Raw genomic sequence first — 25,042 nt, 5'->3', positions numbered from 1 at the left:
CTGTCACAACAGCTAAACAAAGAAATCCAAACTGGCTTGTAACATAAAATTGCTAGTTTGATACTATTATATTTTTAAGACCTCATAAAGGGTCTGACATAAATTCCTATTTTACTACGTTTTATCCGATATTATCAGACTTTGTTTAGTTTTCAGAATTGAGTTTGTATATAAATTGTCATTTTTCAGTATTAGCTTTCTTTCATTTATAAAAATATATGCTATCAATACTTTTTGAGATTACATATTTTTAAAGTGACAAAGCCATTAAAAAAAATGTTACAAAAATTCTTTTATGATTCAAATATATGTTTAATGTCCTTTGATTAGCAAATTGAGATTATTGTGTATAAAATAGTTTAAAAGTAAGGGGAAACAACTCTTAACTAAAGATGAAATGACTTTGATTTAACTCCCTTTGCTTGCTCATAAGCTACCTCTATTGTGGTTTAAAGTTCTTTTCTTTTTTAACTCAGAAACTTAAAACTTTGTATCAGAAGTTCAAAAATATTGCATTCATTTCTTTGACCACATTTGTCAGCAAATAGTTTTGAGGAGTTTAATTAATTGTGTATAAGAATCAATAACCTATATCATTTAAATAAAGCCAATTCAATGAAAACATACCTTATTTGTAGTGATAAACACCCCGAAGCATGAATTTTTCGAAAATCGGCCGAATACAAAACTTCAGACTCAAAAGTTTGTCAGATAAAACCATAAGATGCACCAATATCTGATGTTGTATTATATGTTCATTTTTAAACATTGTTTAAAGATGCTCCACCGCTGACAAACGGTATTTTTTCTCTATCAGAAACAGGAGCAGACAAATAAGTACCTGGTAGTTATCTTCAATTACAAAAGTTACTTACATAGCTCACTTACATTGATGGAGCATCTTCAACAAATAAAAAAATTACTTGGACATGCTTGAAAGTATATCGACTTGAACATTGTCGCTAACGATGGTAACCAACCTAGAAGCTAAATTAAAATTTATATTTACCTTTATATGCTTTTGATGACTTGAGTAAAAATTCAGATAAGTAACTTTTGTGCTGTATAACTTATTGATTACTTTTCCCGATTTCTGTTTGTGAAAATTATGGCACATACAACTTTAGGACTCGATTAAAAACATCTAACACAACAGGTCTATCATTTTGAACTAATCACGTATAGCACAACAACCCGTACATGTTTGAAATATAATTTCACAATCACATGTACAGTGTTTTTCGTAACAACCGCTACACTTTCCATATTCGACCGCATGTAGTTTCCATCCGTAAATGCCATTTTACATGACATTAGACAGTCAGGAAACTCGCAACTTGCCAGTAATGGTTTCAAACTTTCGTTTCGCAATATGATATTTGCTGTATTGCAGATAATGGAGCGACAATTGGAAAATTATTTTGCTTCGACATCAGAAGAATCGCAGGTGATTATTGATATTTTTGATAGATTTGCAATGAATCAAACATAGGAAGACCATCTAAGAATGATATGGATATTCTATCTTCTAGCCAAGCATATTTAAGATGTCAACATCTGTCTTATTTAGACTAAATACAGCATTTCATACTCGTCCTGACTATACATGACAATTTTGTACCCCCTTGGACATCACAACATCCGGTAACCGTACAAAAGAGTTCGCACACTGTGTAAATACATAGTAAAGGTGACCATGTGACCTCATTTTATTTAGTCAATTGGACGAGTTACGCAATGCATTATGGATACCAGGTAAGTAGATAGTGACGTCTTATATAGTGATGGACTGGACCTGCACAAGTGTGCCGATAACTTGAATACGCTTGTTCATGGGTGGGCAGTTTTATGAATATTTATTAGATCCACAGCAAATGCGGCCCATGTCTCACTATCGCTTACTAACACCTGGGACCGAGGATGAAGGTAACAAGCTGATATGTTTGTAGAAAATGACATGAGGCCAATCATGTCAATTTCTGGCTACAGTAGACATTGTAATTAGGTCATAGCTCTGTGTTCTCCCATATCACATTTATTTTGCCACAATGTGAAATAAAATCAAGCATTTATAGTCATTTTAATTCCTATCACGTCACTGCTATGCAATCAGCAGGTCAGAGACAAAGAGCTCAAAGCAACTAAACATTATACTGTTGGTTAAATGGACCCCATTAGGGTTGTCAAAAATACAAACGTTATCATTAACGTTTACCTGAGGTTCTCGTTTCATAATGATAACAGTTTAATTAGAGTCTCAATACAATTTGTCATTTGTTAGTATTTGCTTTCCTTTCGAGAAATATTAAAAACTGATTATTATCTGGATTTTATATTTCTAAAAGTAACAAAGATGTAAAAACAACTATGTTACAAAAATTCTTTTATGATTGAAATATATGTTTATTGTCCTTTGATTAGAAAATTGAGATTATTTTGTTTTAACTAGATCACAAATAAGGGAAACAACTCTGTAATCAAAAGATAAAATGATTAAGAGTTAACTCCCTTTGTTCATAAACTACCTCTTTTAACTCATAAACTACCTCTTTTAACTCAGAAACTTCTAACTTCATATCAGAAGTTCAACAAAGATTACATTCATTTGTTTGACCAGATTTGTGAGCAAATAGTTTCGAGGAGTTTAATTAATTATGTATAAGAATAAAAAAAACCTACTGTTGAGTGACCAATTATCTTTATGGACCCATTATTGCAATTTTGAATGGCACTATAAACAAAATGTGATTTTTATACTTTTTTTGTTTATAAAAATTGAAACATACCAAAATTACTAACAATATTTTCAAGTTGTAGAAGCAAATTAGATTTTAAGATTAAAAATGGTTAATTTCAGTAAATCTTACCTCATAAGAATGACATTAGCTGGGGGGAAACATGGTATCAGCTTTATTCTAAGATAAATAGTCACAATTATATCGCATATCGTCTGCTTTTTTATGATGTCAGACAACAGTTGGAAAGGAGATAATTCTATCATAGCAATTAGACACTAAAAACCGCTGGTAGGGGTCACTTGACCAGACGACAAAATACAAGGTAGATCACTATGTTGATTTTGTTTGTTATTTCAATGTAAAGAATCAATCACCACCGAAAATAATTTAAATATCTTTATTATTTATTCAAAATGCCAAGCATTGATGAAGACATGTTAAAATTATTCGTTATTTTGCCACAAATAGATCGTGAAATGGCGGCCCTTTCATTTTCTCTGTATAGTCAGAATCTTACAATATCACTGGTGGCAAACAAGACATGTCTTCTCTTTTTTGCATGAACATTTTCACATCAAATATTTGTTTTAAATGATTTAGATATTTGTGAATATAATGATATTAAAGTTAATTCATTTCATCACGCCTAACTATTTTTAATATGTTTTTGAAAAAATATCACAATTATTGGTACAGCAACTTGACGTTATCAAGATATGTTACAGTCTTTTTCAAATGGCTGTTTTTATTATGAAATTATTGAAACAGTTGTGATTATTTAGATACCTAGAAATCTGACATTAAATAGGTTTAAAATGTTGTTTTTTTGTTTGTTTTTTTTTTACTAAGTACATGTATTACAAAAGCTCTTATAATCAGAAATAGCAAAATTAACCCAATGATTTGTTTAATTTTAAATCCAAACCATTTCATGATGCTATCAATATCATATGACTATGAGTGTTATTCAATGCTAAGTGTCAGAGAAGTAGTTGTCTATATGAAAGTCGCCATATTGATCCCTTTTGGGCTGCCCCTCAGGCCCATGGGGGGTAACCTTATCATTTGTACAATTTTGAATCTCCACTCTATAAGGATGCTTAGTAACCATTGCATTAAGAGTGCTATCCCATGCTTTGTTTCTGAGAAGAAGTCGTTTATATTAAGATAGTCAAATTGAAACTTTTGGCCCCGCCCCACAGGCCCCCGGGGGGTTACTGTGTACATAGCAATATTTCCTGGGGTATGACTTGTACCGAAGTAAAAGTTACAGCTAAAAACAGGAGGAAATACAGCAGCCAGTCCGAGGCTTGAACCAGGTTATGGAAACTTTCCAGTCATTGAGCTATAGCATATCTGGTGACATCTGATCAATTCTATCAATACAGTTCAACTTCTAAATATAGAAATCCTGACCATGTCATCATATTACATCGTTTACTTCACAATGTCATTTAGACCAGTTTCAGGTCTGTCAAAAATTGGTAATATTACTACCCAATATTACTCAAATACTACCCAAAAACACAATCAAATTATCCTTCATTAGAACTTCAATACAAATAGTCATTTGTTAGTATTAACTTTTCCTTAATACAATACAAAAATTGATAATTATCAGAATTACATATCTTTTTGAAATAACAAAGTCATAATAAGAAATATGTTACAAAAATTCTTTTATGATTTAAATCTATGTATATTGTCCTTTAATTTGTAAATTAAGATTATTATACCTAAAATAGATTAAACATAAGGGAAACAACTCTGTTATCAAAAGATGAAATGGCTTTTAAAGTTTACTCTCCTTGCTTCACTTCAGAAGTTGAACAAATTTTACATTCATTTGCTTAACTATATTAGCAAGCAAACAGTTTAAGGCGTTTAATTAATTTGCAAAAGGAATCAATTAAGACTTCTTCTAAATAAAGTCAATTCGATGATAACTGTACATTCAAACTTTATTATAACATATCAGCAAATTAATGTTGTTATTGTTTTGACAAATTGGGAACCAATTCACTCCATCTGTTACATGTGTCTGAAATTAATAGCTTCCATGTTCAGAGATATTCAGTTAAAAATGACAAATCTAGCTATAGCCTTCAAGACAGATATTTATATAGGTAAACAGTAACCTGTGCATTTAGACCAGCCAAGGAACAAAGTAATAATGGGTTGCTGAAATTGGTCATTAAGGATCCCAAGAAAGTTGTGGTCTCTATACAGAGGTTCAAGCTAAGACAGTTTTTACTGTGTACATAGCCATATTTTCTGGGGTATGACTTGTACCGAAGTAAAAGTCATAGCTAATAACAGGTGAAAATTCAGTATCCAGTCTGAGGCTTGAACCCAGGATCTCCAGATACTAACTGGAAGCTTTACAGTCTTTGAGCTAAAGACTATCTCAGGTCACAGATGATCAACTCTGTTAAAACAGCTGATCAAAGAAGACCCTATTCAATCTATAACATTATATTGTTGGTTATTTTAATGTATGGACCATGAGGTCTGTCATAAATTAGTGTGTTAAAACAGTTACGTTTTGCTTTACTTTCACACATCTCCTTGTGAATTCAATATGATTGATTGATGGGGCTTAACGTCCTTAGTACACTGTGAATTGGTCAGAGTTGGAATTGAAATAGTCAATAGTATTAACTTGCCTTTTAAAAAATATAAAAAAAAATAAATGGAAATTGTTGTTTTTTTAGAATTTTTTAAATAAAAAAATCGTTATAAAAACTATTTTCAAAATTCTTTTATAATTAAAATATATGTATATTGTCCTTTAACAAGCAAATTGAGATTATTATGCTTAAAATAGGTTAAACATAAGGGGAAACAACTCTTTTACCAAAAGATGAGATGACTTAGAGTTAACTCCTCTTGCTTCACTTCAGAAGTTGAACAATTTTACATTCATTTGCTTGACCACATTTGTGATCAAAAAGTTGTTTGAGTATTTAATTTTGTAAATGATTACTTGATGTAGTGATATTACACTATGAATCTTAAACTTTTTGTGAAGGCATTTATGTATTTCCCACTGAAGTAAAAAAGACTACAAACTCATTCGGTTTATTGAATGAATCTTTTCCTGCACATCAAAGAAACATCTTGCTTCGAGCAAACCTAGTAAATAACCATCAATTTGAAAAAATTTCATTATAAAGAAATGGTTGCAGAACAAACAGCTTGACACTAAAAGCAGAGATGTCTCAGCAAAGCCTAACCATCTAAGCTTTCCTAAGTCTCACACCAAAATAAACCTTATATTGTAGATACTAACTATGTATTATTCTCTGTCTAAAACAAAGATATGAAACTCTCCACCCCACTATACAGTTCCCCCAACCAACAAGGTCAGATTACAACCACGGATCAATTTATCCACTTTTCTTTCCTTTTTTATATACTTTTCCTATTCAGTCATACATGCCATACCTCCCGGCGTGAGACAAAACCTCCCGTATTTTAAAGTCTTTTATTGTCTCCCGGTAGGAGAGTCTAAATTCCCGCTTTCTATAAACCCCTCCGTTTTATTTTCGTTGCCACATTTGTGTACATGCTAGGTTAATTTTAGCAAGAGAGTAACCACTCCCTGACCCCCTGGTTACTCCCTGACCAACACCCAAGTGGCCCTAATTAGCAGCCTTGGGCTATTTCCACCTTGGCTTGTGGTGTCACTTTCACTCAGGTCTGTGTATTACGTAAACTGAAGTCAAGCAGCCGATAAGCCGCCTAGAAAACAATCAGCTGTCCTTTCAATAAATTTTATGACTACAGCTACTGAGCATTACAACAAAGCAAATACTGCTTACAACTGTGGATGATTTACTCACGTTTTTAATGTTAAATAGGCCTATATGTATTCGTAATGGCCGCCATTTTGGGTAATAGTAATAGATGATACGGATTTTATAGAATTTCCGGATTTCCTAATAACCACGTTTTTAAAAATGGAAAAAGTATTATTTTTTTTAGAATTTCTGTGTGAATTTATGTTTTAAAAAAAACAAAATATATTAATAATAAAAAATTATCAGTATAGTAATTGAATTTAAATAAATAAAATTAAAAAGAAATTTACTTTTTTTCTCTCTCAGATTAAATTACATTTTGAATACTACTGTAACGATTCTGGTTTTTTTTTTAATTTAGTGCTTGTAAATTTAAGAACTTTATCTAAGTTAATTATCCGTTATTGTGAAAGATTATTAAAAAGCCCAGTCTAATATTTTGAACAATAAAACTGCTCCAGAACTGGGTGTTATATAGGGATGTGACTACTTTTGCAAAACCACACATTCCTTTATTTCAGTAAAATTCAATATGAATGCAGAATTTCATCATAAAAAAAACAGATATTAAATTTATTCATATATATCGCGCGTATACCTCCCTCTTTTGAGACCAAAATCCCTTTAAATGGTTATCAATCTCCCTTTTGACCCCTAGAAAAATATGGCATGTATGTTCAGTATATATGTTAATACAAAGGGAATTTGGCAACAGACAATGTGTTTAATTAAGCCCTTTCTGAGTAATTACATGACAAACAATAGAGTACATAAACTCTACAGCTAGACAATGTATAGTATAGCAGAGAAAATGATGATTAAACATCAACATTAAACAATTGATACTTTAATTTCTTGTATTTCATGAATTTTGCGAAAATTAATTGAAATTGTTTCAAACAAAGATATATTTCAGCCATATGAATCTAAATCATAAAATTTAAACACCATGAAAAAGTTGTGAGTAAAGAAAATGCTAGATTTATAGTTACCACAATATAGGTTAGTTTATAAATGTTGTTTTTGTAGATATTATTCCAAGCAAAGAAGAAAAAAGAATAGAAATTTTGAATGATTTTGTTGATAAATTTTAAGGTACTTTCTAATGTTTGAATAACATTTAATAGAAAAGCAAAGTGATATTGGCTGTGTGTGTTACCTTTACGTGTGATGGGGGAGGAGGGAGCGGAGTAGGCTGGCATTGGTAGCAGGTCCTGTAGTTGTATAGGTACAGGACACACGGAGGCTGTTAGCACATAATACTCCATCACAATGTCACACAGGGCATGTTTTACAGCGTTGGTCAGCTTCTCCTGTAGTGTAACTAAGTCCATCCCACCACATTCCCACACAGAGAACAAGTGTAGCAGACAAGTAACAAGTCATAGTAGGTCAGGACTGTAAGTAACAAGACAATGTCATAGTTAGGTCAAGGTCACTCTCATACAGAGAACTGTACAAGTGTACTGTAGTCAAGACAATGTCACCATGAGAACTGTACAAGTGTAGTCAGACCTGTAAGTAACAAGACAATGTCATAGTTAGGTCAAGGTCACTCTCATACAGAGAACTGTACAAGTGTAGTCAGACCTGTAAGTAACAAGACAATGTCATAGTTAGGTCAAGGTCACTCTCATACAGAGAACTGTACAAGTGTAGTCAGACCTGTAAGTAACAAGACAATGTCATAGTAAGGTCAAGGTCACTCTCATACAGAGAACTGTACAAGTGTAGTCAGACCTGTAAGTAACAAGACAATGTCATAGTTAGGTCAAGGTTACTCTCATACAGAGAACTGTACAAGTGTAGTCAGACCTGTAAGTAACAAGACAATGTCATAGTAAGGTCAAGGTCACTCTCATACAGAGAACTGTACAAGTGTAGTCAGACCTGTAAGTAACAAGACAATGTCATAGTTAGGTCAAGGTTACTCTCATACAGAGAACTGTACAAGTGTAGTCAGACCTGTAAGTAACAAGACAATGTCATAGTTAGGTCAAGGTCACTCTCATACAGAGAACTGTACAAGTGTAGTCAGACCTGTAAGTAACAAGACAATGTCATAGTTAGGTCAAGGTCACTCTCATACAGAGAACTGTACAAGTGTAGTCAGACCTGTAAGTAACAAGACAATGTCATAGTTAGGTCAAGGTTACTCTCATACAGAGAACTGTACAAGTGTAGTCAGACCTGTAAGTAACAAGACAATGTCATAGTTAGGTCAAGGTCACTCTCATACAGAGAACTGTACAAGTGTAGTCAGACCTGTAAGTAACAAGACAATGTCATAGTTAGGTCAAGGTCACTCTCATACAGAGAACTGTACAAGTGTAGTCAGACCTGTAAGTAACAAGACAATGTCATAGTTAGGTCAAGGTCACTCTCATACAGAGAACTGTACAAGTGTAGTCAGACCTGTAAGTAACAAGACAATGTCATAGTTAGGTCAAGGTCACTCTCATACAGAGAACTGTACAAGTGTAGTCAGACCTGTAAGTAACAAGACAATGTCATAGTTAGGTCAAGGTTACTCTCATACAGAGAACTGTACAAGTGTAGTCAGACCTGTAAGTAACAAGACAATGTCATAGTTAGGTCAAGGTCACTCTCATACAGAGAACTGTACAAGTGTAGTCAGACCTGTAAGTAACAAGACAATGTCATAGTTAGGTCAAGGTCACTCTCATACAGAGAACTGTACAAGTGTAGTCAGACCTGTAAGTAACAAGACAATGTCATAGTTAGGTCAAGGTCACTCTCATACAGAGAACTGTACAAGTGTAGTCAGACCTGTAAGTAACAAGACAATGTCATAGTAAGGTCAAGGTCACTCTCATACAGAGAACTGTACAAGTGTAGTCAGACCTGTAAGTAACAAGACAATGTCATAGTAAGGTCAAGGTCACTCTCATACAGAGAACTGTACAAGTGTAGTCAGACCTGTAAGTAACAAGACAATGTCATAGTAAGGTCAAGGTCACTCTCATACAGAGAACTGTACAAGTGTAGTCAGACCTGTAAGTAACAAGACAATGTCATAGTTAGGTCAAGGTCACTCTCATACAGAGAACTGTACAAGTGTAGTCAGACCTGTAAGTAACAAGACAATGTCATAGTTAGGTCAAGGTCACTCTCATACAGAGAACTGTACAAGTGTAGTCAGACCTGTAAGTAACAAGACAATGTCATAGTTAGGTCAAGGTCACTCTCATACAGAGAACTGTACAAGTGTAGTCAGACCTGTAAGTAACAAGACAATGTCATAGTTAGGTCAAGGTCACTCTCATACAGAGAACTGTACAAGTGTAGTCAGACCTGTAAGTAACAAGACAATGTCATAGTTAGGTCAAGGTCACTCTCATACAGAGAACTGTACAAGTGTAGTCAGACCTGTAAGTAACAAGACAATGTCATAGTTAGGTCAAGGTCACTCTCATACAGAGAACTGTACAAGTGTAGTCAGACCTGTAAGTAACAAGACAATGTCATAGTTAGGTCAAGGTCACTCTCATACAGAGAACTGTACAAGTGTAGTCAGACCTGTAAGTAACAAGACAATGTCATAGTTAGGTCAAGGTCACTCTCATACAGAGAACTGTACAAGTGTAGTCAGACCTGTAAGTAACAAGACAATGTCATAGTTAGGTCAAGGTCACTCTCATACAGAGAACTGTACAAGTGTAGTCAGACCTGTAAGTAACAAGACAATGTCATAGTTAGGTCAAGGTCACTCTCATACAGAGAACTGTACAAGTGTAGTCAGACCTGTAAGTAACAAGACAATGTCATAGTTAGGTCAAGGTCACTCTCATACAGAGAACTGTACAAGTGTAGTCAGACCTGTAAGTAACAAGACAATGTCATAGTTAGGTCAAGGTCACTCTCATACAGAGAACTGTACAAGTGTAGTCAGACCTGTAAGTAACAAGACAATGTCATAGTTAGGTCAAGGTCACTCTCATACAGAGAACTGTACAAGTGTAGTCAGACCTGTAAGTAACAAGACAATGTCATAGTTAGGTCAAGGTCACTCTCATACAGAGAACTGTACAAGTGTAGTCAGACCTGTAAGTAACAAGACAATGTCATAGTTAGGTCAAGGTCACTCTCATACAGAGAACTGTACAAGTGTAGTCAGACCTGTAAGTAACAAGACAATGTCATAGTTAGGTCAAGGTCACTCTCATACAGAGAACTGTACAAGTGTAGTCAGACCTGTAAGTAACAAGACAATGTCATAGTTAGGTCAAGGTCACTCTCATACAGAGAACTGTACAAGTGTAGTCAGACCTGTAAGTAACAAGACAATGTCATAGTTAGGTCAAGGTTACTAACATACAGAGAACTGTACAAGTGTAGTCAGACCTGTAAGTAACAAGACAATGTCATAGTTAGGTCAAGGTCACTCTCATACAGAGAACTGTACAAGTGTAGTCAGACCTGTAAGTAACAAGACAATGTCATAGTTAGGTCAAGGTTACTCTCATACAGAGAACTGTACAAGTGTAGTCAGACCTGTAAGTAACAAGACAATGTCATAGTTAGGTCAAGGTCACTCTCATACAGAGAACTGTACAAGTGTAGTCAGACCTGTAAGTAACAAGACAATGTCATAGTAAGGTCAAGGTCACTCTCATACAGAGAACTGTACAAGTGTAGTCAGACCTGTAAGTAACAAGACAATGTCATAGTAAGGTCAAGGTCACTCTCATACAGAGAACTGTACAAGTGTAGTCAGACCTGTAAGTAACAAGACAATGTCATAGTTAGGTCAAGGTCACTCTCATACAGAGAACTGTACAAGTGTAGTCAGACCTGTAAGTAACAAGACAATGTCATAGTAAGGTCAAGGTCACTCTCATACAGAGAACTGTACAAGTGTAGTCAGACCTGTAAGTAACAAGACAATGTCATAGTTAGGTCAAGGTTACTAACATACAGAGAACTGTACAAGTGTAGTCAGACCTGTAAGTAACAAGACAATGTCATAGTAAGGTCAAGGTCACTCTCATACAGAGAACTGTACAAGTGTAGTCAGACCTGTAAGTAACAAGACAATGTCATAGTTAGGTCAAGGTCACTCTCATACAGAGAACTGTACAAGTGTAGTCAGACCTGTAAGTAACAAGACAATGTCATAGTTAGGTCAAGGTCACTCTCATACAGAGAACTGTACAAGTGTAGTCAGACCTGTAAGTAACAAGACAATGTCATAGTTAGGTCAAGGTCACTCTCATACAGAGAACTGTACAAGTGTAGTCAGACCTGTAAGTAACAAGACAATGTCATAGTTAGGTCAAGGTCACTCTCATACAGAGAACTGTACAAGTGTAGTCAGACCTGTAAGTAACAAGACAATGTCATAGTTAGGTCAAGGTTACTCTCATACAGAGAACTGTACAAGTGTAGTCAGACCTGTAAGTAACAAGACAATGTCATAGTTAGGTCAAGGTTACTAACATACAGAGAACTGTACAAGTGTAGTCAGACCTGTAAGTAACAAGACAATGTCATAGTTAAGGTCAAGGTCACTCTCATACAGAGAACTGTACAAGTGTATAGTCAGACCTGTAAGTAACAAGTACAATGTCATAGTTAGGTCAAGGTCACTCTCATACAGAGAACTGTACAAGTGTAGTCAGACCTGTAAGTAACAAGACAATGTCATAGTAAGGTCAAGGTCACTCTCATACAGAGAACTGTACAAGTGTAGTCAGACCTGTAAGTAACAAGACAATGTCATAGTTAGGTCAAGGTCACTCTCATACAGAGAACTGTACAAGTGTAGTCAGACCTGTAAGTAACAAGACAATGTCATAGTTAGGTCAAGGTCACTCTCATACAGAGAACTGTACAAGTGTAGTCAGACCTGTAAGTAACAAGACAATGTCATAGTTAGGTCAAGGTCACTCTCATACAGAGAACTGTACAAGTGTAGTCAGACCTGTAAGTAACAAGACAAGTCATAGTTAGGTCAAGGTCACTCTCATACAGAGAACTGTACAAGTGTAGTCAGACCTGTAAGTAACAAGACAATGTCAGAACAGGTTTGTAGGTCGGGTAAGGTCAAAGCCACTCCCACGCAGAAAACTACAAGAGGTGTCAGACATTGAAATTCAGTTTTATAGATCAATAAAGTCAAGGTCACTCTCACAAACAGAGAACTGCATAAGTGTTGTCTGACCTATAAGTAACAAATGTATGTCATACCAAGTTTGTAGGTCAATAAGGTCAATCTTCCATTGAGAACTTGACCTATCAACAATTTTAATGAATATATATTGAGGTCAGGTTTTGCACTCCCAATCAAATGACTAGACAAAGTATTTATTAACCTATGGTATAAGTTGGGCCAAGTTAGGTGTTCCAAACAAAAACCTTGACAACTGTAGTTATGCCATAATTCATTAAAGATAATTTCAAAATCCATGACAAGCGGAACAAAATACAGGATTACCTGGTTTGTGATTGGGCAAGGCTGTGTACAGTTCGGTATGGATATAGGAATCAAAGTCTTTTGGGTGGTTGATCTGGTACAGCCATGTCTTGAAGGTTTTGGACTGGTCAGGACCCGGATCTGGGAGCCGTTATTGTCCACAAATGATAAGTGAATACAGGCAATACCTACAAAAAACAATTATATTAAAACATCCAAAATACTACAAAAATAGTGATGTTTTTATATCATCCAAAATACTACCCACACATTGATATTTTATGTCATCCAAAATACTACACACACATTGATATTTTATATCATCGAAAATAATACACACACATTGATATTTTACATCACAAAAAATACTACACACACATTGATATTTCATATCATCAAAAATACTACACACACATTGATATTTCATATCATCCAAAATACTACACACACATTGATATTTTACATCACCAAAAATACTACACACACATTGATATTTTATATCATCAAAAATACTACACACACATTGATATTTTATATCATCAAAAATACTACACACACATTGATATTTCATATCATCAAAAATACTACACACACATTGATATTTCATATCATCAAAAATACTACACACACATTGATATTTTACATCACCAAAAATACTACACACACATTGATATTTTATATCATCAAAAATACTACACACACATTGATATTTTATATCATCCAAAATACTACACACACATTGATATTTTATATCATCAAAAATACTACACACACACATTGATATTTACTACACACACATTGATCATCAAAAAATACTACACACACATTGATATTTTATATCATCAAATACTAAAATACTACACACACATTGATATTTCATATCATCAAAAATACTACACACACATTGATATTTCATATCATCAAAAATACTACACACACATTGATATTTATATCATCCAAAATACTACACACACATTGATATTTTCATATCATCAAAAATACTACACACACATTGATATTTTCATCACAAAAATACTACACACACAATTGATATTTTATATCACAAAAATACTACACACACATTGATATTTTATATCATCAAAAAATATTACACACACATTGATATTTTACATCATCATCAAAAATACTACACACACATTGATATTTTATATCATCAAAAATACTACACACACATTGATATTTTATATCATCAAAAATACTACACACACATTGATATTTTATATCATCAAAAATACTACACACACATTGATATTTTATATCATCAAAAATACTACACACACATTGATATTTTATATCATCAAAAATACTACACACACATTGATATTTTATATCATCAAAAATACTACACACACATTGATATTTTACATCATCAAAAATACTACACACACATTGATATTTTATATCATCAAAAATACACTACACACACATTGATGATATTTTATATCATCAAAAATACTACACACACATTGATATTTTACATCATCCAAAATACTACACACACATTGATATTTTACATCATCCAAAATACTACACACACATTGATATTTTATATCATCAAAAATACTACACACACATTGATATTTTACATCACCAAAAATACTACACACACATTGATATTTTACATCACCAAAAATACTACACACACATTGATATTTTATATCATCAAAAATAATACACACACATTGATATTTTATATCATCAAAAATAATACACACACATTGATATTTTATATCATCAAAACATTCTTACTAACAACAAGTGAACAAGTTTTCACTATTTTAAAGTAAAGCAGGAGCATAAATTGTTACCTGATATAAAAATTTAGAGTGTTTGAACACGAAACCCACTCTTGTAAGGCAGAGTTGGCAAAATGGTTAACATATTCTGTATTTGCATATTATAGTGTTATCTGCCCTTATAAACAGGTATTGATTGTTATGTCATATTATAGAGTTATCTGCCCTTGTAAGCAGGTATTGATTGTTATGTCATATTATAGAGTTATCTGCCCTTGTAAACAGGTATTGATTGTTACATCATACTATAAAGTTTTATGTCATAAAATAGAGTTATCTGCAAACAGGTATTGATTGTTATGTCATATTAAAGAGTTATCTGCCCTTGTAAACAGGTATAGATTGCTATGTCATATTAAAGAGTTATCTGCAAACAGGTATTGATTGTTATGTCATATTAAAGAGTTATCTGCAAACAGGTATAGATTGCTATGTCATATTAAAGAGTTATCTGCAAACAGGTATTGATTGTTATGTCATATTAAAGAGTTATCTGCAAACAGGTATTGATTGTTATGTCATATTAAAGAGTTATCTGCAAACAGGTATTGATTGTTATGTCATATTAAAGAGTTATCTGCAAACAGGTATTGATTGTTATGTCATATTAAAGAGTTATCTGCAAACAGGTATTGATTGTTATGTCATATTAAAGAGTTATCTGCAAACAGGTATTGATTGTTATGTCATATTAAAGAGTTATCTGCCCTTGTAAACAGGTATTGATTGTTATGTCATATTATAGAGTTATCTGCCCTTGTAAACAGGTATTGATTGTTATGTCATATTATAGAGTTATCTGCCCTTGTAAACAGGTATTGAGTTATATGTATATTAAGAGTTATCTGCTAAAAGTATTGATTGTTATGTATATAGAGTTATCTGCCCTTGTAAACAGGTATAGATTGCTATGTCATATTTAAAGAGTTATCTGCAAACAGGTATTGATTGTTATGTCATATTAAAGAGTTATCTGCCCTTGTTAACAGGTATTGATTGTTATGTCATATTAAAGAGTTATCTGCAAACAGGTATTGATTGTTATGTCATATTAAAGAGTTATCTGCCCTTGTAAACAGGTATTGATTGTTATGTCATCATATATTAAAGAGTTATCTGCAAACAGGTATTGATTGTTATGTCATATTAAAGAGTTATCTGCCTTGTAAACAGGTATGATTGTTATGTCATATTAAAGAGTTATCTGCAAACAGGTATTGATTGTTATGTCATATTAAAGAGTTATCTGCAAACAGGTATTGATTGTTATGTCATATTAAAGAGTTATCTGCCCTTGTAAACAGGTATTGATTGTTATGTCATATTAAAGAGTTATCTGCAAACAGGGTATTGATTGTTATGTCATATTAAAGAGTTATCTGCAAACAGGTATTGATTGTTATGTCATATTAAAGAGTTATCTGCAAACAGGTATTGATTGTTATGTTATATTATAGAGTTATCTGCCCATGTAAACAGGTATTGTTGTCTGTTTTTTCATTTTATGGAGTTATCTGCCCTTGTAAACAGGTATTTATTGTTACCTCATATTATAGAGTTATCTGCCCATGTAAACAGGTATTGATTGTTAGGTCATTTTATAGAGTTATCTGCCCTTGTAAACAGGTATTGATTGTTATGGCATATTATAGAGTTATCTGCCCATGTAAACAGGTATTGATTGTTAGGTCATTTTATAGAGTTATCTGCCCTTGTAAACAGGTATTGATTGTTATGGCATATTATAGAGTTATCTGCCCTTGTAAACAGGTATTGTTTGTTAGGTCATTTTATAGAGTTATCTGCCTATGTAAACAGGTATTGTTTGTTAGGTCATTTTATAGAGTTATCTGCCCTTGTAAACAGGTATTGATTGTTATGGCATATTATAGAGTTATCTGCCCTTGTAAACAGGTATTGATTGTTATGGTCATTTTATAGAGTTATCTGCCCTTGTAAACAGGTATTGATTGTTATGGTCATATTATAGAGTTATCTGCCCTTGTAAACAGGTATTGATTGTTAGGTCATATTATAGAGTTATCTGCCCTTGTAAACAGGTATTGATTGTTATGTCATATTATAGAGTTATCTGCCCTTGTAAACAGGTATTGATTGTTATGTCATATTATAGAGTTATCTGCCCTTGTAAACAGGTATTGATTGTTATGGTATATTATAGAGTTATCTGCCCTTGTAAACAGGTATTGATTGTTATGTCATATTATAGAGTTATCTGCCCTTGTAAACAGGTATTTATTGTCACCTCATATTATAGAGTTATCTGCCCTTGTAAACAGGTATTGATTGTTATGTTATATTATAGAGTTATCAGCCCTTATAAACAGGTATTGATTGTTATGTCATATTATAGAGTTATCTGCCCTTGTTAACAGGTATTGATTGTTACGTCATATTAAAGAGTTATCTGCCCTTGTAAACAGGTATTGGTTGTTTTGTCATATTATAGAGTTATTTGCCCCTGTAAACAGGTATTGATTATTACGTCATGTTATAGTTATCTGCCCTTGTTAACAGGTATTTATTGTTATGTTATATTATAGAGTTATCTTCCCTTGTAAACAGGTATTGATTGTTATGTCATTTTATAGAGTTATCTTCCCTTGTAAACTGGTATTGATTGTTATGTTATATTATAGAGTTATCTGCCCTTGTAAACAGGTATTGATTGTTACGTCATATTATAGAGTTATCTGCCCTTGTAAACAGGTATTGATTGTTACGTCATATTATAGTGTTATCTGCCCTTGTAAACAGGTATTGATTGTTACGTCATATTATAGAGTTATCTGCCCTTGTAAACAGGTATAGATTGCTATGTCATATTATAGAGTTATCTGCCCTTGTAAACAGGTATTGATTGTTATATCATCTATTTGTAATTGTAATGTCATATTGTCAGAGGAAACAGAGACTGATCTGAAACAACCCAGAAAGTCTCCTTCTGACATTTTTGGAGAATATTTTGTCAATAGTCAACTTGTCATTACCTCGACCTCCGAGAGCATGTGGTCTGATGTAGATAAACATGTTTCCTTCCTCGACCACCTGCCATTTGTTGTTCACTAGGCTCTGTACACAAAGACAAAAATAGGAATATCTCAGAAAGCATAAAGGACAAAATAAACAAAAACCTAAACAAAGAGTGGCAAAGCGTGGCATTATCCCCCTCGCCCCACAGTTGGAATAAAACCTAAAGACATAAAGGTCAAAGTAAGAATTATTCAAGTACAACTTTAAATGCATACAAGTATTGTAAAACTGTACAAAAAATAACAGCAGGTAACAAAAAGACACTGTAATTTGGTATTTTTGACTAAGTTTCCATGGTAAAGGAAAAAAATCCCAAAGTGGAAGGTTTGCACTAGCAAAAAGCACAACTAGGGCACATTTCTGATATATTCATAAAATTTCCTGGAGCTCGTTGAACGCTTTTGAATTTGTAGTCCGGAAACAAAAGGAAACAGTAAATTGGTATTTTTGACTAAGTGTTTCCATGCTTATGGAAAATATTCAAACAAGAGGTCCATGAGGCCTTGACGGTCACCTGAGTGCTGATACAGAAAGAGTATTGCAAAGTTGGTTCATATCTGTAAAAAGTATTTACAAATTAGAACAAGGACATAGTCATTCAGATCCCCCGCAAACAATGGAGATATCAAAGCTGAAGTGAGTTTGATTGTGGAGACTTATGTGTATGGAAAAAAACAGGAAAAAGGAAGTTGAGCTAAAGAAAGATGGAGTATAATTCATGTAGAGCGGGGCTGCAATTGTTGAATCAGGTATACAACCTTGACATTTATATTAGACTATATACACAAAGATGGGTGGAGTTTTGCAAAGTAACATTTACCATTTACAATGATATTTTCAGCAATGTTTCCATGGTAACGGAAAAAGCGCAAAAAATGAAAACCTAAAAATAGCAAAAGGTACTACTAGACCATAAAAAGAATGTGTCTATGAATTTGCTTTGCCAACGTTTAACAACAAAATCAAACTAGAAGTCAGTCAGTGTCAGTGATTTTATAAATTTCATTTTTTAATCATTGAAGATTATTCAAAAGAAGATTTTTGAAATTTTAGTCATTTTGACACATTTTGGCCCCACCCCTCTGATCCCTGGGGATCAGTCAGGACCAATATGGATATGGTGTTAAAATGCTATTTCAGGCTAATAATTCTTACCCAGTACGACCCATTTTCTAATAAAACTAAGCAAATAATATTCATAAACGTGTTTTTCCTATATAAACTATAGTAAATTTGACTCCCTCCCCAGGGGAAAATCTGTGATCCCAGGGCCATGAAATTCACACATTTTGTAAAGGGCCTTAAGACCTTTCAATCTATGAAGAGTATTTGGTTCCATCGAATCTGTGAATTCAAAAGAATTTTTTTTGAAGTTTTAGCCTATTTGACCCCTTTTGGCTCCGCCCCTATGGCCCTTCAGGGTCGGCCAGGACCAATATGGATATGACGATAAAATGCTATGTCAGGCTAAAAATTCTAACCCAGTTTGACTAATTTCCTATGAAAAATAAGCAAATAACGTTCATAAATGTGTTTTTCCCATATAAACTATAGTAAACTTGACCCCCTCCCCAGGGGGAAACATGAGACCCCAGGGTCATATAATTCACAATTTTTGTAAAGGACCTTAAGACCTTTCCATCTATAACGAGTATTTGATTCTACCAGTTCCAGAGTTTCAGAAGAAGATTTTTTTAAGTTTTAGCCTATTTGACACCTTTTGGCCCCGCCCCTTAGGCCCCTGGGGGTCAGTCATGGAAAATTTGTTAATATGATTCAATGGCCATCTCATAGGGATAATTCTGACAACATATGACTAATTTTCTATTATAAATGACCAAATAATGCTCCAAAATGTGTTTTCACTTCTACAGCCCCCTTGGGGGTGGGGGTCATATAATTCACAATTTTGATTGGCCTTATGCCTTAGAAGGTTTGTGCAATATTTCATTGAAATTGCTTCCACAGTTTTTGAGAAGAAGTCGAAAATGTAAATTGTTTACAAACACACAACGGACGACGCACGACGCACAACAACGGACATAAGGCGATTAGAATAGGTCACTTGAGACTTCGTCTCAGGTAACCTAAATATACAAGGTCCACAATAGCAAAAGGTACAACAAGGGTACTTGTCTTTCATGTTCATAAAGTTTCATGGAGTTGTGTTAAATGGTTTTGGAGTTATAGTCCGGAAACAAAAGGAAACAGTAATTTTGGTATTTTTGACTACGTTTCCATGGTAACGGAAAAAATTCCCAAAATGGAAGATCTGCAATAATAAAAGCCACAACTAGGTCACGTTGTCTGATGTATACAGAAAGTTTCAAGGGGCTGTGTTGAATGGTTTTTTAGTTAATTGGACGCTCAGAAGGAGCTCAAAATAATATCCCCCGCAAATGCATTTCGCGGAGGATAAAAACAAAAGTAGGGATGTTAAAGAATCAAAAGGACTAAACTTCACACATCATAATGAAGGCCATGCCTTCAAAACTCAAGACTAATAATTGTAAAATTTCCTTATTTACGAAACACGTTAAGCCTACTTATGTTAATCACATGATGTTTCAGAGGTTTGTTTTAGGAAGGAAAGAACCAATCTATAGGTAGTCAGGTTGTTGACTCCATTCTATTTCACTTTTAAGTTCCAGAATCCCAGAACGTATAGGTGAATGTGACATATGCGTTTCAACTGTACCAATAAATCTCTAATGATACATTCTTACCTGGAAGCGGTTTTCCAATCTGTTATCAGCATAATTCGGCATGTGACAGAACTGCAGTAGGTTTTGTTTGAGGTAATACATGAGAGCAGACAAATGGACGCCCACACTAGAGGGCACCGTCAGGTGTAACGTCTTACTCGCCTCCACACCGGGCTTCTGGATAAACTAAACACAAAACTTCCCTGGTGTCATTTCTTACATCTAAAAGTATTGGATTAATGTTACAAATATGTACATAGAAATTATCTGGATAAACACATGAGATCGTTTTGATTCTGATCAGTTATTTTCAGTTGGACTCTTCCAAACATGAATGAAGATTTGAATCAGCCTCAATATTTTACAAAGTGGGCCGCATCACTTTTCCTTTTCATTGCTAAAGTGTACCACTCTTCAGACGATTTGTGGAAAACATGAAAAAATCATTTCAAAGTTTCAAGTAATTTATATACTGATATATGCACTTCACATGTTAGTTATTGTTTCTTATATAAATACAATGTTTATTTCTTTGAAAATAAACTTCTTCATATGCTTCGTTATTCCAATGAGTGTGTTGTTATTATTTCAAAGTTTAATTTGACATTGCAGACTAAATAACTGACTGTATGCAGTCTCATAAACAAGATATTCATATATCATGTTGTATATATACTCACGTGAACATCCCCCGGGGAGAGTTTGCTGACTGGGTTACGGCTAAGTTGTAACGAGATCATCTCTAAAACTGCATCATCTAAACGTTTCTGCAGCATGGAAATCAAGTCTACCTTGATGTCAGGACCTAGCCAATAAACATATCAAATCTGTAGTGAATCACATGAGCATGAATTACGACTATCTCTAAATAAACACATCAAATCTGTAGTGAATCATGGGAGCATGAATTACGACTATCTCTAAATAAACACATCAAATCTGTATTGAATCATGGGAGCATGAACTACAACTATCTCTTAATAAACACATCAAATCTGTAGTGAATCATGGGAGCATGAACTATGACTATCTCTAAATAAACACATCAAATCTGTATTGAATCATGAGAGCATGAACTACGACTATCTCTAAATAAACACATCAAATCTGCAGTAAATCATTGAAGCATGAACTACGACAACCTCTAAATAAAAATATCAAATCTGCAGTGAATCATGGGAGCATGAACTATGACTATCTCTAAATAAACATATCAAATCTATAGTGAATCATGGGAGCATGACCTACGACTATCTCTAAATAAACATATCAAATCTGTAGTGAATCATGAGAGCATGAACTACGACTATCTCTAAATAAACACATCAAATCTGCAGTAAATCATTGAAGCATGAACTACGACAACCTCTAAAAAAAATATCAAATCTGCAGTGAATCATGGGAGCATGAACTATGACTATCTCTAAATAAACATATCAAATCTATAGTGAATCATGGGAGCATGACCTACGACTATCTCTAAATAAACATATCAAATCTATAGTGAATCATGGGAGCATGACCTACGACTATCTCTAAATAAACATATCAAATCTGTAGTGAATCATGGGAGCATGAACTACGACTATCTCTAAATAAACACATCATATCTGTAATTAATCATTGGAGATAACACTATCTCTGAAACATGCTAATGTATTAGATGATGCATGTTTAAACTGTGAATAACATTTGTGACGATTCCAAGGAAAATATGAAAAAAAAACTGGAGTAAACACCTGGTCCCAAGATCATGAAATAGACTTAAACATTAAACAGTCTGAAGTTTAGACTTAGCCAATCACATATAACGTAACAAAAAGTTACGTCATTAATGATTGGCTAAGTGTAAACCTAAGTCTAAGATTGTTTTATAATCCTGGAGCCTGTTTTACATATAAATAATTAAGAAAGTAGATACTACTTACCAGCCTCCTCTATGCCATGGACCAGCATTTCTACATAGTCTTGGCAGGACCTCTGGGACGCACTGCCTACGGACGTTACAGAGACCGAGTCACTGTCCTTCTCTGGAACCAACATACCCTGTAAATCACATAAATAGGTAACACAGGTGAAATGGTGTAGATATTGTCCATTTTGGAGCAAAAAACAGTGGTATTATTACGCAGGTGGTCTTTGTACGCAGGTTGTCGCTATGGCAGATTAGACTGAATATATGTAAGTGGCTGTTAGTTACATGCAGGAATATAAGAGATATATAGACAATGATTTGTTCTTTTGTCCAGTTCTAGATGACCAGGCTGACTGATGCCAGATAGTGTAAGGTTCCAAGTTTTGTTGTCTGATAAAGTCATTTTTTATCATTGCCACTCAAAATGGAAATCTTAGCTACAAGTGATTAATCAGTTCAGGATTCAAATTTTAAACATTCCTATCAAATAAAATGTCACCAGAGTGGCCAACTAATAACCCCTGCACAAATTTAATAATTATTCCATTAGTAGGGGATATTGCAGAACCCAATATAGTTTACTTAACTCCCCTTTTATATCAGGTTTCTGCATACAAAATTTTATCAAAATCTGTCCTGTAGTTTTGAAGGAGTTCGCCTGACAAAGTTGTTTTTACAGACAGACAGACGGACTGTAAGACAGACAGACACACGGACAACCTAATTCCAGTATTTTGTATTTGTATATTACAGAGTTATCTGCCCTTGTGGGAAGGTATTGATTGTGACGTCATGTGTTTACGAGCGTAACGTCATACTTTTCGGGGAAACCAACGTCAATTGCGCTCACAAAATAATAACGTAACAATCGATACCTACTCGCAAGGGAGCTAACTCTGTAACATGCAAAGACGCAATACCCTCCTTAACTAAATTGCAGGGTGAAAAATGATTGACATGGAGCCCATCCCAGAATTTAAAAAATATATCAAGATAAAATCCATTCATCCAGTAATATGTAGACACCTGTTCATCCCTTCTGCTGGAAAACATGGTAGAAGATGCTGAATCTGAAACAAAATGTAAATATTGTAAATAATGTATCTTTATATACCAGTTCAGAATGTAAATATTGTAAATGGTGTATCTTTATATACCGATTCAGAATGTAAATATTGTAAACGGTTTATCTTTATATACCGATTCAGAATGTAAATATTGTAAACGGTTTATCTTTATATACCGATTCAGAATGTAAATATTGTAAATGGTGTATCTTTATATACCAGTTCAGAATGTAAATATTGTAAATGGTGTATCTTTATATACCGATTCAGAATGTAAATATTGTAAATGGTGTATCTTTATATACCAGTTCAGAATGTAAATATTGTAAACGGTTTATCTTTATATACCGATTCAGAATGTAAATATTGTAAACGGTGTATCTTTATATACCAGTTCAGAATGTAAATATTGTAAACGGTTTAACTTTATATACCGATTCAGAATGAAAATATTGTAAATGGTTTATCTTTATATACCAGTTCAATATGAAAATATTGTAAATGGTTTATCTATATATACCAGTTCAGAATGTAAATATTGTAAACGGTTTATCTTTATATACCGATTCAGAATGGACATTGTGCCAATCACATAGCACATGGATGGAAACATTTTCAGTGGATATGTTTGATAAGTTTCATTAAGAAATATTACTTAGTATTGCATGAGCCAAAACAAACCATATATTAGAAAGCAGAACAATATCATTCACCAACAATAAAGACATAGAATGAAAACATTGCGATCAAATCTTTATCAGAGAAAAGATCTTATCACAAATATAAACATCACATCATCACAAGAAAATTACATAAACAAAGTACATATCATATCTTTAATTAAATCAAAACGTTTGGTATAAATTTATTATATAAATTGTGGGTATAAAAGAGCTGTCAAAAACCCCCAGAATTTTAAGGTGTTGAACACTCACCGATGAGGGACATATCTTCTGTGCTGATAGTGGACGTTTGTCTCATCAAAGCACCAACCTCTTTTAATCTAGTCACATAACAAACATGAATTACTGGATGATGAATATTTGTAGTAAATATTGGTATGTTACAATGAAGAAATAATGATTATGTTCCCTTCTTCAACTTTTCTTCAGATCTTTTTTATTATCTCCCTTTCCTACCTCCATAGTAAAATCTTTAACCACCTCTGACATTATAATTCACTTTACATTCATTTCGTCCATTTTCCAACTATTCTAATATGACAAAACTCATTTTACATGGGGTTTTTCCCCTGCCCAATCTGAGTAGTCTGACTTACTTGAGGTAAAACACAGCCTGAGAGCCATGTTGATTTTTGACGACAAACATATTCTTCCTGTTGATCACAGAGAATTTATTCAGTACACTCCTCAATGCCTTCATGCCTGTTGGGAAATATAAACAGGATTTTATAAAACTTCATCTCCTGAAATACATAGCAGACCATGAGAGTAAACAGCATTACTTAAAACATCATCTCCTGAAATACATAGCAGACCATGAGAGT

The 25,042-nt window shown here is 33.6% G+C and overlaps 1 protein-coding gene across 1 annotated transcript in view; it reads right to left on the bottom strand.

The window, feature by feature from the left end:
• Positions 1-25,042, bottom strand: part of LOC138326533 (KICSTOR complex protein SZT2-like) — a 142,195-nt gene that overhangs the window by 36,426 nt on the left and 80,727 nt on the right. Inside the window, 10 exon segments of the mRNA XM_069272632.1 lie at positions 7,701-7,898; positions 12,999-13,061; positions 13,064-13,165; positions 17,806-17,887; positions 20,575-20,739; positions 21,234-21,358; positions 22,482-22,599; positions 23,495-23,538; positions 24,471-24,538; positions 24,815-24,920. Of these exon segments, the coding sequence (XP_069128733.1) occupies positions 7,701-7,898; positions 12,999-13,061; positions 13,064-13,165; positions 17,806-17,887; positions 20,575-20,739; positions 21,234-21,358; positions 22,482-22,599; positions 23,495-23,538; positions 24,471-24,538; positions 24,815-24,920 (1,071 nt within the window).

This window comes from Argopecten irradians, chromosome 6, assembly GCF_041381155.1.
Source record: "Argopecten irradians isolate NY chromosome 6, Ai_NY, whole genome shotgun sequence".
Taxonomy (NCBI): Eukaryota; Metazoa; Mollusca; class Bivalvia; order Pectinida; family Pectinidae; genus Argopecten; species Argopecten irradians.
The sequence above is the reverse complement of the archived record's forward strand: the minus strand, read 5'-3'. Positions and strand labels throughout refer to the sequence as shown.